We start from the raw sequence: 18,975 nt of genomic DNA, 5'->3' as shown, positions 1-18,975 counted from the left end.
CCAACCCTTCAAAACCATTTCACAATTTTTCCAGAAAAGTTTAACCTTTATCAAGCACCTTTTTTAAGCGCAGTTTATTTGGTTTAGTGATTATTGCTGATCTGCTTCAGAGGAGACAAATGGTTGTATCAAGTGCAATAACTAATTATCAAAAACATACATTTTCAAAGATTTGTTTTTGGTTTGCTTAAAGCGGCATTAGAGAGTGAAAAATGAGCCATGCAGACTCATTTGTATGAAAAATTTAGTCTGCGAGGTTTTTTAATAAACTTATCCAGGATGGCTGGATGTAATTGCTTTTGATCGTCTTTTGCTTTTAAAATATCTTTATGAATTGAAATTCTGCATAATGAGCCAAGGCGTTCATCCCCCATTGAATTCCTTAAAAAAGTTTTCACCCTATTTAAACATGAAAACGATGTTTCAGCTGAAGCACTAGAAATGGCAATAACAGCGTTAAGTTTCAATAATTTAACAAATTGGTATACACTGGTGAATACCAATGTGATAAATGTATTTCAATAATTCCATGGAGTTATCTTTTAAAAATCTTTATCTTGGTACACAAAAAAGTTGACTTCAAGCCTAGGTATATTAAAGAGAGGACCATATTTTGCTGATAGTTGTTGAATTTTTTCATTAGGAATAGCTGTTTTCCACTGCACAAAAAGTTTAGGATTGACTAAGTCAAGAAATGAAAAGCTCTCTGCATCCGTGAATCTTTCCTTAAGCATATTTGTTACACAATCAATGACTTCGTAATAGAGCTGTTTAAAATTTATATTTATCTCAGATTTTCGAGATGGAGGACCAGTTTTACTTTCAGTTGCAGAATAACAAATTTCAAAAGCTGTTTCATTGCGGAGGGAAATTAGAAAATTACCAAATTCTTCAATTTTTCTCATGCCAAATGCATAATCAGTAGACCTATTTTGTAGAATATCATATAAAATGGCTGATCTCTCCAAGATTTGGTAGTAAAGTAGTAAAAGGAAACAAAAAAAGAAATGATTCAAGGTAGTGGAGGAGGCCATCAGTACGTGTACTTGTTTCATCAGTCCATTTCCAAGGATTTTCACTTATCTCTGTAAAGGCTTTCACTAGTGTATCATAATTATTAAAAATAGCAGACACAGCTCGAGATTTGAAATACCACCTAGTTTCCCCTAGAGCAGGTATATCAACCCCATGAGATTTCAAATGGGATTTTCTTTCAGGACTGGAATTTGTAAAGGTGGAAAATGAAGAAACATTAGCAAAAAATATTTTCACCTCCTTAATTTTCAAAGCAGATTGACATAAAACCAAATTAAGCCTATGTGCTGCACAATGAAAAAAATAAGCATAGGGGTACACCTGTCTTAAAATTGCCTGTAAACCATTTAGATGACCACTCATCACAGATGCCCCATCATAAGTCTGCATCACTAATTTAGGTATTACAGCCTCTCCATATCTCTCTAAGATGCCTTTAACTATATCACTAATACCTTGTGCACTTCGGTCGGTACTAACATTTCTAAATTTTAAAAATCTTTCCACAATTTCACTCCCTTTATCTAGTCGTATAATGGCACTGAGTTGTGCTTTTGCTGTAACATCAGTTGTTTCATCAACTTGAATGCTAAAAAACTGACACTCTTTCATTTCATCATCAATCTCATCCTGAATGACTGAGTCAATACACTCAATTAAATCATTTTGGACATCAGCTGAAACCCCAGTAAAAAACTCCACCTTCATCCACTCTCTCTGTACCTTGCAGTCTACCTTGCAAACGACGGTCAAAAACAGAATCCAATTTTCCAAAGCATTTTAGTAATTCTCTATAATTACCCTGGTTAAGACTAGCCCTGCTCTCATCATGTCCTCTAAATGCTCATTCCTCTTTGGCAAGATGTAAAACTGCCTCCCCAATATTTTTTAGCATCTCTCTGTTTGCCTTACCTCCTCATTGTGCCTCTCTACTGCTTCTCGCCGAGCTCTCGAAAACAAAACATCAACACTCTCCCTCGAATCAAATAACCTCCACTGCTTGTATGCCTCCATGTGAGATTTTGTTTTCTCGTGTTTTATGCTGTCACCACTAAAACTATGCATGTTATGATAGCCTGTTGAAGCCCATGGAGACTTTCTAGGGGAAGAACGAAACAAAAGACATGGCCAGCAAAACAATCTATTCTTCCTCACACTACCACACAGCCAGTCCTTGTTCGAATACCAACTTTCTTGAAAGCTCCTATCATTCGTCTTTAGTGTAAGCTTCGGTATCGGCCTTGACATGCGAGCTATTTGTTTCTGCTCACTAATATTTCGTGAGGAAAACGATCTCTCTACCAGCTCTGCTACTATATCCTGACCATCAAAGGGGGAAAAGGAAATGGTCGATTGATTTTGCTCAACTCCTTCCATGACCGAAATAAACAATCGAAGTAATTATATGATCGTATAATAGCGTATCGTCAAAACAATCAAACTCCTGCAATGAGTTCATGGCATGACTTTTGGCGGAAGTATGCAAGAACTTAGCCTAATTTGGCCAATCAAAGAAGCGTATTTTCGAAGGAAGTCATGCTCTCAAGTGGAAAGCAGGAGTTTCAAACGTCATCAATAAGCAACGTATACAGCGCTCAGGTGGCTAAGGTTTTCCCTAATTGCGGGCTTTTTTTCGTAACACAACGCGTAGTCCAAAAACCCAAGCGCATTTCTTCCATGCACTTTATTGTAAAAGCCTGCAAACCAAAAGCTACGTCTTACAGACAAATCAAAGAATTAATTATCGAAAAAAATCTAAATTGCCGAAAAAGTAAGTCATGTTCAGCATGACAAGCATGACCTCTAGCTACGCCACTGTTTCTATGTGATTTCCACAGGGAACAAGCATGGGAAAGATGGACAAAGAAAAGTGAGCATGGTCTGACATCCGAGGATAGAGAGAAGTTGCTACACCTCTTAAGAAGCATGGTTTACACGCCGTGGATTTCAAATACAGAATCTCCATTTACAAATGTTGCAGAAGCAAAAAAGAAGCTTGTAGATTCAGATGTGTATAAAAATAATGCCCAAGTTCAGAGATGGCTCGAAGGAACGTGGTTTCCTGAGGAAAAACGATGGGCAAGAGCATATAGGGAACCTAAAATAGACATTAAGATCAATACAAATAATGGTATTGAAGCACAAAATAAAGTTTTCAAGTATAACTACCTCTCAAAGGGAACTGACAAGACACTAAGCGGTGTTGCTAAAGTAATTGTGGAATGCTTTTGCCCAGAACAGTACAAACTCTACGTGCTGAAGAATCTGAAGCTTAATAAGAACATCAAGGCTTACAACAAAGAAATTCCAGATTTTCTGCATGGTCAGCCTCATGGATTTATCAAGCATTGCATGCAAAGAATACATTCGTCAGCAGTGTACACAACGAAGGACGTGCAAGATCTTGGAGAGTTAAGATTTCAAGTAACATCAGAGAGTTCAAAGCAGACTTACTCGATTGATTTAGCCTCTCCCACTTGCAGCTGCCCTGACTGGAGAAAATTCAAATGCCCCTGTAAGCATATGTTTGCAGTGTTTGAAAACACAAGTGCTGACTGGTATAACCTGCCACTAAACTACAGAGAATCATCTTTGTAAACGATTGATAAGGATGTTAATGAATTGGAATGTGATGATGATCAACCAGAAGACATGGAAATTGACGACAATAACACCAGCACCCACACAGACAAAATCGAGTCAAGTAGCCAAGACAGCAAAAATGTACAACCAGTTGCTGTGGGACAACTTCCACAAAAAAGGACAATCGTACGAGATACTGCAAAACATGCAGCAAATATAACAAGGGCTACATTACAGCAACTTAAAGAACTGACTTACCTAAGCCAAGATGCAGACGTTTTGAGTGATGTGACGAAAGAGCTGCAGACCCTTATTTCTAAGCTCAGTGCCACTGTGCCAAAGAGCAGTGAAGGGATATATATTCGTGCTTCTCCAAAAAAGTCAAGAAAGGAAAACAGTAAACGAAAAATGGAAAAGTTAAAGAATATCGGTTGCATAGCAAAGATGAAAAAAACAGGAAAAAAACAGTTGGATTGGTGGCATCGAAATCGCGTTGGTACAAGGGCAAATATGCTAAAGAAAATGTACAAGGTCAATGTTCCAGTAGAAACGATAGAGGATGGAGAACAAGAAGAGCAACAGAATTTCTACTCATGTCTACATGCCACATCTGATAACTGGAGAAACATGTACAGAAATCTCCTGATTCCAGCTGAACTTCAATGTTTAAAACCAGGCTGTCTTGTTAGCGACCTCATTATTGAAGCTTTTCTTCAGTAAGAAAGTTACAAGAAGTGTAGTACAGTATTTGTTTTAATTGCTTATGGGCATCATTAACTCATTACTAAGTTGCAATTCACTCCACTTTGTTATTTTAATTTTATAATTACAGAAAATTTTACTTGCCTTGTACAGTACTTGTAAAAAGAGAGAGGATTAATGGGTTAATTGATGATTTTTTCTCAATGAAAACAATCCAGTAGATTAATAATTAATATAATTATTATTCTTGCTATATAGATACCTCAAATTTGAATATGCTGATGAAAATGTGAAACAATCCTCCATTGCATTGTCAAGCTATTTCTGTACCAAGCTCAGGTCATCTACCCATAAAACCTTCACAACAGCAAATGAAGCTGAAAAAAAAGTTCCCAGAAATGACAGGTGTGTCAATTTGTATCTGTTGTATTTGTATCTGTAACTTAAATATATAATAATGCAACTGCAATCAAAATACAACAATTATACAATTATAAAATATTTTTCAGGTCACTCTGGTCATTACTAATCTGGCATTCACCATAATTCATTTTGTCTCCTTTTTACATACTGTACATGTATACTTTGTCTTATTCCTATCAGGGAACTTTGGGAGTGTGCAAAATTGCTGTGATTTTTAGTCCAAGCTCGTCAAATAGGTGTGAGAGGGTTTTTCTTTCTTTGTTGCAGAGTCTTCCAGATTTCGTTTTTATGACTGCAAGGCCATCGTCACGGTATAAGCCGACGTTGTTTCCGTACCGTTGCTGTAGTTGGTCGAGTAAGAATAGCCCTGAGAAACCATGAAGGCACAAACTTCCTTGACGTAACATTTGACCTTAGCAACGACACCTACAAACCATATAGAAAACCCAATGACGAGCCCCTCTACATTCACAGATCGTCCAACCACCCACCATCAGTATTACGCCAACTACCCACATCCATCAACAACCGAATTAACACACTCTCATCTGGCAAAGACACCTTCGAAAATGCCGCACCAATTTACAACCAAGCTCTTAAACAAAGCAACTTCACCACCCAACTCACCTTTAATCTATCAAACATCAATGTAAACACCACGTACAACAGAAAACGTAACGTCACTTGGTTTAACCCACCATACAGCAAAAACGTAAAAACACACATCGCCCATGACTTCCTACAACTTATCGACAAACATTTCCCACCAAATACTATACTCTCCAAGATATTCAACCGACACACAATACGCGTAAGCTACAGCTGCGGCGAAAACATGAAAACTTTCATAACCAGACACAACAAGACTATTTTAAAAAGACTTAACCCAGACACAACCCAGAACAAGAACAACCCCCCAAAGAAATGTAACTGCAGACAGAAACACCTATGCCCGACAAATGGCAATTGCCTGAAACCCAACGTGATTTACAAAGCCGACGTGACAACGACTGACAACAACGAAACAAAAACTTACATAGGTGTTACTGCATGCGCTTTTAAGACACGATATCGAAACCACATTAAATCCATTACGAACATTAAATACCGGAACGAGACAGAACTTTCTAAATACACGTGGACACTGAAAGAAAACAAACGTAACTACAACATTAAATGGGACTTCATCAAACAACTTCCACCTCCGAACAAAAACCAAAGAACCTGGCATTGTTCCCACCAACCACGAATTATCCTCCCATCGTCCCTTGAGCTGCATCCATGTATGCACCACGGACTGATAAAACTTAGGCAGTCTCTTGATTAAATAGGCTGGAGTGGTTTCCCGAGAGAAAAAACTGTCAATATCTTGTTTAAAGACTTGACGTGGATGGAATAAAAAGAAGGCCAAGGAATGGTATATTGGGAAAGCAAAAGACGTCCAAGCCAAATTGCACGTAAGAACAAGATTTTGTGCCAACATGCACAACACCCAACCCCCCCTGAAGACGAGGAGCAACGGCAGAGCTGCGTGCTATAGGTTCTTTACTTTTCCTCCATATGAATGGGAATAATATTTTATTAACAGTATGTACGACTGTCTTGGGCATACCAAAGATCGTTCCTTGGTAGCAAAAAATACTTAATCCTAGAGTATTTGCCTGTAGTGTCCGACCCTGCAAAAAGACAGAGATCTAAAGGACCAAGAGGTTATTTTATATTTAAATTTTTTAACTAATTTGTCCCAGTCAGGCAGAGTGGAATTGCCGACTCAACATCTCAAAATTATGAAAGATTCTGTGGACCATTTTAATCTAACAGGTAGATCCGTTCTTGATTTCCATGGACCAAATAGCAGGCCTTCGGTATTATCAATATTTAATTTTGCTCCTGAAGCTTTTGTATATCGTTTAAACAAATTTACCAATACCAGCAGGCTGGAATCCTTTATCACGAAACAGGTGGTGTCATGTGCATATTGAAGGATCTTCGATCGGTCACCAGATGGCAGAGAAAAACCGTCGATCTCCGTCGAATCTTGAATGGCACGCGAGATAGGTTCGGCTGCCAAAACATACAAAAGGGGGGAAAGAAGGCAACCCTACCGTACTCTCCGGGAAATAGCAAAAGTACCCCCGAGAGTTCCATTAATTAAAACACGCGAGTATAAAGTGGTATATAATATTTGAACCCATGCTCGAAAGGATGTTCCGAAATTCATGTTTTCCAAAATTTTATGCAAGCTATCAAAAGCTTTTTCTTGATCCAGTGACAACAAGGCTCCACCGAGATTTTTTGAATTGGCATAGTCTATGCTGTCCTGGACTAGCCTTACCACTACACCCGAAAAACGCCCTGGAACACCACACGTTTGACATGGTGAAATTACACTGGATAGGACCTTGGCCAAGCGGCCAGTAAGTACTTTCACTAAAATTTTGTAGTCAGTGCATAATAAAGTTATGGGACGCCAATTTTTGGAATCCAATTTGTCCCCCTTTTTATATTGTAAAGTAATTATCCTAGTTCTTTGCGAGAGAGAAAATTGTCCTGAGGTACACCATGCATTGAGCACCGACACTAAATCGGGACCCATACATTCCCAGAATGTACGATAAAATTCATAAGTGAGGCCATCCACTCCTGGAGATTTATTGGAAGAGAAAGAATGCAAAGCTGCAGTGCATTCTTCTGCCCACTGTTCTTGGGCACGTATACGTGCTCCAGCTGCTTTCCGTAAGTGATGATAATATAATTGATCCTCTATTAATTAAATGTCAGCAGTAACGTCTTCTCCAGCATTAGAGACCTTCAGACTTCACGACGCGCGTTACAACGATGCGAGTTTGGCGCTCATTGCCTGGTGCGAATGCATACACTACAGCTGCCAAGTTCTTTTGGTGGGTTACCATCAGCCACACTAACATCAAGCCGGAAAAGACGACAGTCGAATATTTTTCCAAGGCCTAAAACACACACGAAAAATGTTTTTTGCTTGCCCCCTGTGATTGGTATGAATATACCAATTCCAAGGGGTGAAGCCAGGACAAAATTAGTTGAAAACGGCATGATGGCAAAAATGACATTTGAGTCCACGTGGAATGAAAATCAAATGAACGCTGAAATTTATAGTTTGTTTCGTGAGCTTTTTGAAAATGATAGCAGCCCCATGTTCACATTCCAGTATTTAAGGTTTGTTCATGTGAATTATGCTGTTTTGTGGAATTTTGTCGCACAGTATAAATTAAATCATTTGTTGGATTTTTTGTCACAGGTCTGTTAAAAAAGGTACTAGAATGTACGTTTAATAAGTTAATTTTTTTTATTATTACTTTTATATAGCACTCTTCCTGGTGCAAAGAAGCTTTGTATTCCCATAACCTCCACCTTGTTTCATTGGAATGCAAGAGGTTTTGTCTATCTGCTTGAGGGATACGTTGTATGTGGCAACTGAACAACCCCCCCTCAAAATGAAAATACAACAATCAACTATTAATAACTTTGTAAGTTTACAAAAACGAGATTGTCTTGGGTATGAATTTGTAGGATTGCAACAACATATTTATGTGTAATTTCAGTCTACAACTGGCTTTTTGATTTGATTTTTGCAAATGCAAGGGAGAGTAAAACAAAATTTTCCAAATAAATTAGAAATCGCATTTAAAGTAGAGACCTTTCATCTTTTTATCTTTTAATCAGCTGTGAGTACTTTTAGTTATAAACAGGTAAAACTAGGAAAGTAGCTAGTGTTAAGTTAAAATAAATGTATTTGTGAAGATGTGAATTGCCAACTTCTAACAATGTGCTACAGTCATTATTATTATAACATGAAAGATAATTGTATTTTTAGATCTCGCATTCAGAGTCTGAAAATGATTTCACTCCCGGAGGTGAAAATTTGGTAAATGACAAGAGGCTTGAAAATGAAGAAAACCCTGTAAAAGAACAAATTACTGTAAATGACTCGAAAAGCAGTATAAGTGAAGAATTGAATTGTACTCCAAGAGTAAGGTAGTCACATATTAACTACGTGTCACAAATAATTTTCCTTATTGATGGAAAAGCACATTCAGTTGATTTGCTCATTATTGTCTTTTTCAATACTTTTTCAGCAATTATGAACATATGATCATAGAAAAAGAAATCATTATTTCAGACGATGAGGTCGAGCTTGTTGAAACGTCACAGGCTGAGAGAAAGTAAGATAATTGGTCAAAATAAAGTAATTTGTATCGATTGCCTAATTGTCCTGCAGTTTGATTTGGTGGAACACACTTTAAACGATGGCCATTTTGTGGGTATTTTTTCAGTGAGGAATATGCATCCTTACAGTCGATATTGTCAGATATTTCTGCAAAGGAAATTGACAAGGAGTCTAGATCATTCATAAATGTTCATCGTAGCCAAATATGGGTCGACTCTTGTCGTCATTTAAACAAGAAGAAAAAATTCAAATCAATCAAATTCAATCCAAAATTCAATCCAAAAGCTGCTGTGTCAATTAAATTTGCTGATAGCCATGGAGGCAATGAGGGTGCTGTAGATGCAGGAGGACCGTGCAGAGAATACTTTAGGCTATTGCTCCGCGCTGTGAATCTTGAAGCTGGGATATTTTGTGGTCCTGAGGACAATCGCGTTCTTTTCAAAAATGCCACGGGTGAGAACAGGGAATTGATCAAGCGAAGTTATGATTTCGTATTGTATTAATAATTTTATGTAATTATTAATACATAAAATTATTAATACGGGTGGAGGTTATGTAATTTGGTTATTGCCTGGTCGCTTGTGCACGGTGGACCTGCAGGGAATTTCTTCAGCAGGTCGCTGTATAACGCTATTGCATTAAATGGAAATTGCAGACAAACATGTATGGAAGATATTGCAGACATAGAACTTCGTGAAAAACTTACCCTGGTTTGTTGAGATGATTTAGATATATCATTACTTGACTTGGACAAAACTTTATTACGTATTAAAGATATTTTTACGTTCCATTTTTCTTTCAATAAAGTTGTTTTCTTGATTTTCAGATTAGTGATGCCAGTAGTGTTGATGACATCAACAAAATACTTGAAGACAACGTTTTAAAGAACATGTTAGAAGCCCAAGGAGCTCTTCCTTTTGTGTCAGATGTAAATGAGAAAACCCAAATCTGTACGTTGTTGGTCCAACATGCTCTATTGGATTCTGTGCAGTTTCTTCTCAATGAGCTTAAAGAAGGACTTGAAACATTTGGCGTTTTGGAATCGATTCAACGATATCCTGAAAAATTTAGAGAAGTATTTTTCATGGGCGAAATGAGTAAATTAGATGTGCAACTGGTTGATCTTCTGTTCATTCCTAATTACGACAAAGAAGGATCAAATATTCGATTTTCACAAGAAGAGGCTGTTGTATATTTTCGAGATTACTTACAGGATTGCATGGGTAGGTAAAATGAACCAATATTTAGCGTGATTTCAACAATATTCTGCTATCAATTTTTCTGTTTGGAGCAACAAACCTCTCTTGTAACTGTTTGCTTTTCTTAGTTTCATTTTATTGTTCTCATTCAATTTAAGATGGGGACGCCGAGGCAAGCCTGACTCAAGTATTTATTTTTGCAACTGGGGCATACTGCCCACCTCCTCTTGGATTCGACAATGAGTCTTCCCTTGAATTCACAGAAGGAAAATTTCGAAAGCAAATACATGTGTTCCAGTTCTTTATTTACCGTTAGGACACAGCGAGTATTCCACATTCAAGACAAGCTTTGATTTTGGAGTATTAAATTCGCCCAGTTTTGGGAAAGCTTGAAGATTAATGAGTACAGTGCAGCTGTGTGTTATGTTGTTCAATTAACAAGTTTAGGTTGTTGCAGATTTTAAAAACAATCTCAAGTGTTTTTTACAATGTTTTTTTTTTCAATACTTTTACATTTAATTAATTTGAATGGTTTATATGTAAGTTGTAGTCATTAACGTTAAGTAAGTATTCACCAACAAACTGAATAGCTCTTTGATACAGGATTTCTCCATCTTCAGTAGATAACGGTTCAACTGTTTGCAAAAGTTGATGCAAACCATGTTCATCGAGAACATTTTCATTAGAAGAAACATCTACATATGGGTTATCATTCAACTCCAACAGTTGTCCTGCACTCAGTCCATGCACCTGACCCCCTGCATTAAATCTTTCAAATTGTAGAGTGGTACGATGGCGATATCTGTAAAACAGTTGTACTGGTGAGCAATTTTCTTCTGTTGAGATATTATGATTGTTATGTGCTGCGATGAACTCCAATAGCGCTTTGTTTAGCCTTGGCAAAAAGATGTAGTGAAGACAGTACAAATCGGTACTGTTCGACGGGTCCAACAACCCTTGATTTTCCAAATTGTAAAACTTTTGTTTGAAAACATTAATAACTTGCTCCTTTACAGTTCTGTTGTGGCGCTCGATTCGCTGGTTGTGTACAGAGCTGCCAACAATAACAGGTTGGGATGATGAGCCATGCACGTCTACCATTGAAGTAGAAGTTTGAATTCAAGTAAACACCAAAGAACAACCTTTCAAAATAAGGCTTTACTCAACACTAAATTAAAATCTACAAAATGTCTCTTTATAAGTAATCATCTTAAACTAGGTGCGGTTACTAAGGTGGGTGTACTTCATGTAATAATCACTAAAATCACCCTCTCCTATTTGAAATAACTATATAATCTAAATTAAATAATCTAAATAAGACTGGTCCTGCCCGATTGTCTTTTTTTTCTTTTAGTTCAATGTCATGTATATGTCAGGCGGTCGGGTTGTTTCTTTTCTCTCTGCGAGCAGCGTAACGGTAGTGTCTGTTGTGAAGACGACTGATCAGGTAGAGCGGGATCCTCTAGTAGTGAGTTCCCTTCTCTTTCCTTCTTTGGCGAACTATAATTTAGTTTCCTAGCGTCTTTTGTGGCCAAAGGAGATTGACGTGGGTCGTCTACAGTATTATCTTTATAAGGCGATAGTGGTAGCGGTTTCTCGCATAACTTCTCTTTTTCCTCAGCTTGTGGAGCGAGGAACTTAGTGGCTACGGTATCTTCTCTTCCATCAGGAAATTTTACATGCGCATACTGAGGATTTGCTTCGATTAGCTCTACTTCATCGACAGATGGGTCATACTTAGATTGTTTTACTTGACGCTTCAACAGTACCAGTCCAGGTTTGGATAGCCACGTTGGTATGGAAGTTCCACTCGTCGATCTTCGTTGGTGGATAAAGAGGCGTTCATGCGGTGTTACATTAGTAGCGGTGCACAACAGAGATCTGATGGAATGAAGAGCATCATGCAAAACTTCTTGCCAGCAGCTGGCCGGTAGTCCTCGCGTCTTCATCGCGAGGGAAATAGTCTTCCATAGAGTGCCGTTAAAACGTTCTACTTGGCCGTTCCCTTCTGGGTTATATGGTGTGGTTCGGCTTGACAAGATTCCTTTCTGGAAGAGAAAGTCTTTAACTTTTGCACTCATAAAGCCAGAACCTCTATCCGAATGTATGTAAGCTGGCATACCGAAAATCGAAAACAATTCGCAGAGACAATTTATAATTGACTCCGCGCTAACGTCTTTACAAGCGAAAGCAAAAGGAAATCTTGAATATTCATCTATTATAGTAAGAAGAAACTTATGATTAGTCGTCGGCAATGGTCCTTTGAAGTCCAAACTAAGTCTCTCGAAGGGTTGAGTCGCTTTTACTAAATGGAAATTTTCTGTTTTGTAATATTGAGGCTTACTTTCCCTGCATATCTTGCAGGACTGTGTCATGAGCTTAATTTCATCCATAGAGAAAGGGAGATTACGGTTTTTTACAAAATGTGCCATCCGCGTTATTCCTGGGTGACACAAGGATTCATGGAGCTCTATCAGCTTATCGGAGGTCATGCTCATTGACATAAAATGCTTACCCGTAAGGTAGTGTCTTCACTTCCTCACGGCTTCTACGATAGCCGCTGCTTCTTTTTCCACTGAAGCGTGCTTAAGTTCTGATCTGCTTAACGTCCTCGAAATAAACGCAACTGGGCGACCGTTTTGGTTGAGAGTGGCTGAAAGAGCAAACTCGGAAGCGTCTGTTTCCACCTGAAAGGGCTTTGCTTCATCAACACCTTGGACCACAGATTTTTCGACATCGGACTTAAGTAGATTAAACGAAGTAAGAGCATCGCCTACCATTGGAAATACAGAATTCTGTGTCAGTGGTCTTACTTTTGCTGCAAAGTCTTTGATCCATTGAGAATAGTAGGAAGAGACCCACAATCCGTTTCTGTTCTTTTAAATCACGGGGGACAGGTAACTCTCGCAGAGGTCTCAATCATGCCGGGTCCGGCTTTATTTCTCCATTAGCGATTATACTACCAAGGATGCAAATACTGGTTGTTGAGAAGGAGCATTTGTCTTGATTAAACGTCAAATTTCGCTTTCTAGCTGCTTGAAGAAACTTTTCGAGATTTATGTCATGCTGGGCTTGGTCCCGGCCACAAATCGTGATGTTGTCAAGATACACAAACGTGTCTTCTAGACATTCTTTAGCGATAAAGTTGTCCATCATTCTTTGGAAAGCTGCTGCTCCATTCGTTACTCCAAATGATACTCGACGGAATTGGTACAAACGCTGGTTAGCTTCAAAGCAGTATATTTCTTTTCTTCTTTTGAATTGGGACTTGATGATACGCACTTTTCAAATCAACGGTGCTGAAAACTTTGTACTGAGCGATTTTAGAGACGATATCATCTATTCTAGGCAAAGGATAAGCATTCAGGTGTGTGAATCTATTTATAGTTTGCGAGTAGTCAATCACTAATCTTTTTTTTTTTGTCGATCGTTTCTAGTTACGACCACTTGTGCTCTCCACGGTGATTCACTCGGTTCAATTTTACCTTCATCTAGAAGCCTTTGTACTTCAGTTGTAATAAATTCTTTGTCTTCTCGGCTATATTTCCTTGATTTAATAGCTATCGGTTTACAACCCTCTGTTAAATGTTGGAACAAAAGTGGGGGGTCTAGGTTCAAAGCTGTTAAACTGCAAAGTTTCAAAGGAGGGGCAGAACCACCGTACTGGATAGTGACACTTTCGTGCAGGGCTTGCCAAGTTTGCCCTAGAATAACATGAGTACACAGATTGGGCAGAATATATAGCTTAACCTGAGAATACAACCGGCCTTTTAACGTTATAACACTAAGACAATATCCTTGCATTTTTGTGGAATAATTACATGTAGCCATCGTAACTTTTTCTTTGGTCTGATGAACTGTCAATGAAAGTTGCTCAACCAAATCAGCATGTATGAAGCAATGAGTACTTCCTGAATCTACCAGAGCTGTAACAGTTCTTTCTTTTAAACGAATGTCAATACATGAACTTAGCAATGACTCCCCCATTGCAGCTAGAGTTATGTAAGCTGATTGAGTTAAATTAGAGACTACTGCTGAAGAACGGCAAACTCTTTGGTAGTGCCCTTTTTTTTTTACATTTATTACAAATAGCTTCTTTCGCAGGGCATAATGACCGGGGTGTTGCTTATTACCACAAAAGAAGCACTTAGCGGAACGTGAAGTGGAGGCTAAATACCTCTCGCTTAGTCCTTCTTCATTATTTTCGTCATGTCCGTTAGATGCCGTAACAGCAGCGCTTGTGAAGGGATTCGAATTGTATGTCCCCGATGATTTTTGTGCCAAATCCCAAGCTCGAGCTTGATCAAATGCCGTTTCTAAATCCAACTGTTTATTCTCCAGTAAACGTTGTCGAATGCTTCCCGACAATAGACCACTAATGAAAGCATCCCGGATTGCTTCATCCCGATATTGAGCAGCAGAGACTTGACGAAAATTGCAGTCTTTACTTAGGTGTTTCAGTTCTTGTAGGTATTCGTCAAGGGTTTCGCCTGCTTGTTGTTTCCGTGTTGCTAATTTATGCCGAGCAAAAATCTCGTTCGGAGGCTTGACATATAAGGTTTTCAGCATGGTGATGGCTTCATCGTAGGTTTCAGTATCACAGAACAGTTGATAAACATCAGAGGTGACATAATTCACCGGAATGTGTAGTTTATTTATTCGTGTATCAGGAATGGACGGTATTGCATCGATGAAGTTCTCAAATGTCGCGAGCCAGTGCGTCCAACGTTTTGCAGCGCCTTGCGCGTTCGGAATAACATCAAACCGTTCAGGTCTCAAAACTTTATCCATAGGTATAAGGCGAGTGTTGAGTAAATTGAAGTAGAAGTTTGAATTCAAGTAAACACCAAAGAACAACCTTTCAAAATAACGCTTTACTCAACACTAAATTAAAATCTACAAAATGTCTCTTTATAAGTAATTATCTTAAACTAGGTGCGGTTACTAAGGTGGGTGTACTTCATGTAATAATCACTACAACCATATTCCTCCATATTTGAACATTTTCACCCCCATAGCCGGTGCGTATTTTTAATGGCTGGCCATACTTCTCGACTGCTTTGTTAAATCGATCCAAGACCGTAGATGCGCGGTTATTGTTTGAAAACTTGCCAAATGTAACCAATCGGCTAAAGCCATCAATGCCATGATGCAGCACAAACTTCCAACGTATTAGTTTATGATTGCCGTCAATGTGCCACAGGTAATTTGGGCATGGCACAGAGTAACGTCGTCGGCGAATTCGTAAGCTACTACGTGTTTCAACACCACGAGGATCTACTTCTTTAATGATACTTCTGATTCGGTTTCTTTGAACGTTAACACCTTTGGCGCGCAAGTGACCTTGTACCATCACCTCACCAGCATTTGGGTGACCTAGTTTGATTGCTACAACAGAACAACGTAACTCGTCGTTTGAATGATTTGAAAATCGTCCCTCGTAAGGAATATTGTATGCTTGTATTGCAGCATATACTGTTGGCCGGGAAACAGCCAATAATCGAGCTATTTCACTGATAGGTGTCTTTACTGATAGAAAATTTTCTAAATACTCTCTCGGGATATTCTTACTAGGTCTACCAGGAGCATGCACACTATGAAATGACAAAACAAGTTTCTAAACATCTATTTTCATACAATTTCTATTTCAAAATAAAATACTAGGAATATTAATGTTATGTGTATGCATCTCACATAAAACAAGATTTTTGTTATCTTCGAAGTTATCTTCTAAACACATCATTAAAACACTATTATGGCTTTCTATTATATGTTACATGTAAGCCAATGACATAATAACTAGGAAGATAAAATTGAGCTGGTAGCTATTATTTAAAGAGACTTGCGTCGAGATTCCAAAAAAAGATAACGATAATGCTCGTTATTGTGAGGCAGTACTTTTGCCATCCCAATCGAAATGAAATAAAATTAATGTATGTTGTGTGCGTATGTATACCTGTCAATTTCAAAATCTCCTGAATTACTTTGAAAGCGATCAACCTGTCAGTTTAAAATAATAATTTTAGACTGTCATATTGCTACTCCAGTGTCAATATTTGAAATAATTGTGATCAAGGTAACGAGACGTCTGGGTTAGCACAATAATCCCAGAATCTTGACGTGCAATTCATCCATGTTGGTGGTCTGATACAAAAGAATATTTTATCAGAGTTATTGTTGGCACCAGCAGGCGTGGGCGAGCAACATTGTTTTGCAAATCTCAAGAGAATGGTTGCAAGTCAAGAATACTTTTTTCCTAATGAGAAGTCAAGGACAAATATTCGGTTTCCAGAAGTTTGACTTTTTAAAATGAATTTCTATAATAATCTAAGGGAAATCACCAGCAATGGCGATGACCCTCAATTTTTTATTCAACATCATTTTTATATGTATAAGTAGACAGGCTGAGACAGCCCCTCGTCAAAGCATTTCAACAAACAAACATCTCTGTGTACCATTATTGTGATGAAAAAGTGCTGAGAAAAAGGGATAAATACCTGATTAAGTTGCTCGCTGGAATTTCCCGACGACTCGTTGCTCGCTTGTCGAATTGCGTTAGCAACTGCCTCCGAAATAACTCTCGTTAACTGTTCGTTGTCCTCCATGTTGAATTTCTCCCGCCAATTAATTATCGACCCAATTTTCAGGTAAAACAGGCTAAGCCTGTTTTAAATCGCAATGACATAGCACTTGCGATTTATTAAATAACAATGACATTGCACTTGCTATTTAATAAATCGCAATAACATAGCACTTGCGATTTATTAAATAACAATGACATTGCGCTTGCTATTTAATAAATCGCAATGACATAGCACTTGCGATATAATAAATCACAAATAAATTGCACTTGCAATATATTAAATGGCAATGACATTGGACTTGCGATTTAATAAATCGTAAAAACAATGCACTTGTGATTTAATAAATGACAATGCAATTGCACTTGTCATTTAATAAATTGCAACAATTTTGATGCCTGCAAGTCAAAATACAAATTAAATTGCATTAGAAACATAAATGTTTTGTGTGTTTAACCCTGGAGGGCCCAAAATTTGCTTACGTGAGAAAAAAATTTTTTATCAGTCAAGAACACTTACTATGGGCCGGTTAAACATAACAGAGGTCTTTTTTAAGAATTTCGTGCAATCCGAACAAATTGGGCAAATGGGTCATATGTGACCCATTGGGCCTTCGTGGGTGTTAAGTAATACAATACACTAACAACAAAATAATGACTGTATATTAAAATTGTAACCGTTTATAAAAAAAAGAACTATGATAAAACTGTATGTGTCTGGTAAAATATATAAATGGGTAATTTAAAAAAGATTTGAACATGGCAAAAACTATTTTACATGATATACCTTATAACAATTTCAAATTGGTAGACTTCAAAGTCATGTAGCAAGCCACTCGGTGAGCACCTACACCAAACCTTGAATCCCCATGGATGGGGTTTGCCTTTTACATACTGACGAATGTTGCCAAACTTGCCTTTGTATGGAATCATCATTTAATCAATTGACTGATGCTGAATTGGAATGACTTGAAGGCATTGCATGCGAAACATTTCCAAGAATGGTTGAACTTTCCAAAAATTGTTTTTCTTCTCGTCATCAGTAACAATTTCATTATCCACAAAATGAATTGTACCTAAAAGCAGCTTGAACCTGTTCCTGCTCATAATATCAGCAACTGCTGGGTATCTAGTTCCATTTTCCCAATACATTTTGTAAGATGGCATTTCAGCAAGACCCATTTTGAAATACATACCTAATAACTGCTCCATTTCTTTCAAAGATGCATTGGCACATCTTCCATGTTTCAGTGTGCTATATCGGTTCGTATGCCTCACAATATGCTCTAACATTTTGTCAGTAATGAATCGCTTGAAATACTGTAATGGCGTTTCAGACAAACCAATAGGATCTGTGGCCGTCACAGTTTTTCCTTGAAATTTGTCACTCTGTGGCTCGAATGTTTTCTTTTCCCATATATACTGGACACTGCGATTCTTGTTGTTGACTAATCTGGCAGTCAAGGGTATGTCCTCAGCACTATTATAAACCTCGGGATCTTCACCATTGCAATTGCAACCATCATCTTCGTTGCCACTCAATACTGGTTCATTCTGAAAACCAGCCTCAGCCAAGCTCCATGATTTGTCCCCACAAGACATACTATCATCTTCAGACCAATCAGTATAACCACCCTCACTGAAATCGCTTTTGTCATCATCAAGAATTGCGAGAACATCGTTGGTTGTGTAATCATTGTTCTTTGTGGACATGATTGACTAATACAATGTAGAGGAAAAGATTTAAACACTGAAAATTTACAAAATGAATTCATATATACAAATAAGAAATTTGTATTTAACAAACAATTCGACAAAACGTCTACAATATAGTTCATACGCTCAATATAAACTGCTTATATATCAACAAGGCAATAAGAGGCTCACCTGACGTAAAGCCCAGTGGGTCATATATGACCCGTATATTTCAAATTGAATTTATTTCATGAAGAAAGCAACAATACTGCACAAAAACTACTGAAAGATAAAGGAAGAGCTAAATATTTATCAGTGTGCAGTGATTTTCTCACAAAGTCCCTATAAAAGCATGATGGAGACTTGAAATTCACCAACAAACATCAACACACTCATGGGCAAAGGACGCCATCTTTGTGAAAATATTCTGCTGACATAGCATATGCAATAGCTACCAGACCAACACGAATAAGGGGTCATATATGGGACTTTGGCCCAATAGGGTCAATATTTATTGTGTGTAAACGCATAGGTTCAAATCGGCCCATGAAAAT

At 37.9% G+C, this 18,975-nt stretch overlaps 5 protein-coding genes across 5 annotated transcripts; 1 reads left to right on the top strand and 4 right to left on the bottom strand.

Moving 5' to 3' along the window:
- Positions 1 to 542: 542 nt before the first annotated feature.
- Positions 543 to 2,412, bottom strand: LOC124456877. The gene is made up of 3 exons (XM_047007188.1): positions 1,948 to 2,412; positions 1,273 to 1,770; positions 543 to 725 (listed from the first exon to the last, which is right to left on the bottom strand). The coding sequence occupies exons 1-3, from the start codon at positions 2,410 to 2,412 to the stop codon at positions 543 to 545; spliced, it is 1,146 nt and encodes a 381-aa protein (XP_046863144.1).
- LOC124457541 (piggyBac transposable element-derived protein 2-like) lies at positions 1,610 to 18,534 on the bottom strand. Its single transcript, XM_047007767.1, has 2 exons — positions 17,497 to 18,534; positions 1,610 to 1,624 (listed from the first exon to the last, which is right to left on the bottom strand). Exon 1 carries the CDS (start codon positions 18,437 to 18,439, stop codon positions 17,663 to 17,665), a length of 777 nt encoding a protein of 258 aa, XP_046863723.1. The 5' UTR covers positions 18,440 to 18,534; the 3' UTR covers positions 1,610 to 1,624; positions 17,497 to 17,662.
- LOC124456876 lies at positions 8,077 to 10,462 on the top strand. The gene is made up of 6 exons (XM_047007187.1): positions 8,077 to 8,246; positions 8,594 to 8,754; positions 8,856 to 8,942; positions 9,054 to 9,438; positions 9,774 to 10,170; positions 10,305 to 10,462. Exons 1-6 carry the CDS (start codon positions 8,145 to 8,147, stop codon positions 10,460 to 10,462), a joined length of 1,290 nt encoding a protein of 429 aa, XP_046863143.1. The 5' UTR covers positions 8,077 to 8,144.
- Positions 13,964 to 14,937, bottom strand: LOC124456875. Its single transcript, XM_047007186.1, has 2 exons — positions 14,324 to 14,937; positions 13,964 to 14,003 (listed from the first exon to the last, which is right to left on the bottom strand). The coding sequence occupies exons 1-2, from the start codon at positions 14,935 to 14,937 to the stop codon at positions 13,964 to 13,966; spliced, it is 654 nt and encodes a 217-aa protein (XP_046863142.1).
- Positions 14,802 to 16,751, bottom strand: LOC124456874. Its single transcript, XM_047007185.1, has 3 exons — positions 16,644 to 16,751; positions 16,103 to 16,146; positions 14,802 to 15,740 (listed from the first exon to the last, which is right to left on the bottom strand). The coding sequence occupies exons 1-3, from the start codon at positions 16,749 to 16,751 to the stop codon at positions 15,107 to 15,109; spliced, it is 786 nt and encodes a 261-aa protein (XP_046863141.1). The 3' UTR covers positions 14,802 to 15,106.
- Positions 18,535 to 18,975: the final 441 nt, after the last annotated feature.

Source organism: Xenia sp. Carnegie-2017, unplaced genomic scaffold, assembly GCF_021976095.1.
Source record: "Xenia sp. Carnegie-2017 unplaced genomic scaffold, XeniaSp_v1 HiC_scaffold_6, whole genome shotgun sequence".
Taxonomy (NCBI): domain Eukaryota; kingdom Metazoa; phylum Cnidaria; class Anthozoa; order Malacalcyonacea; family Xeniidae; genus Xenia; species Xenia sp. Carnegie-2017.
This window is presented reverse-complemented; position numbering and strand designations above follow the sequence as displayed.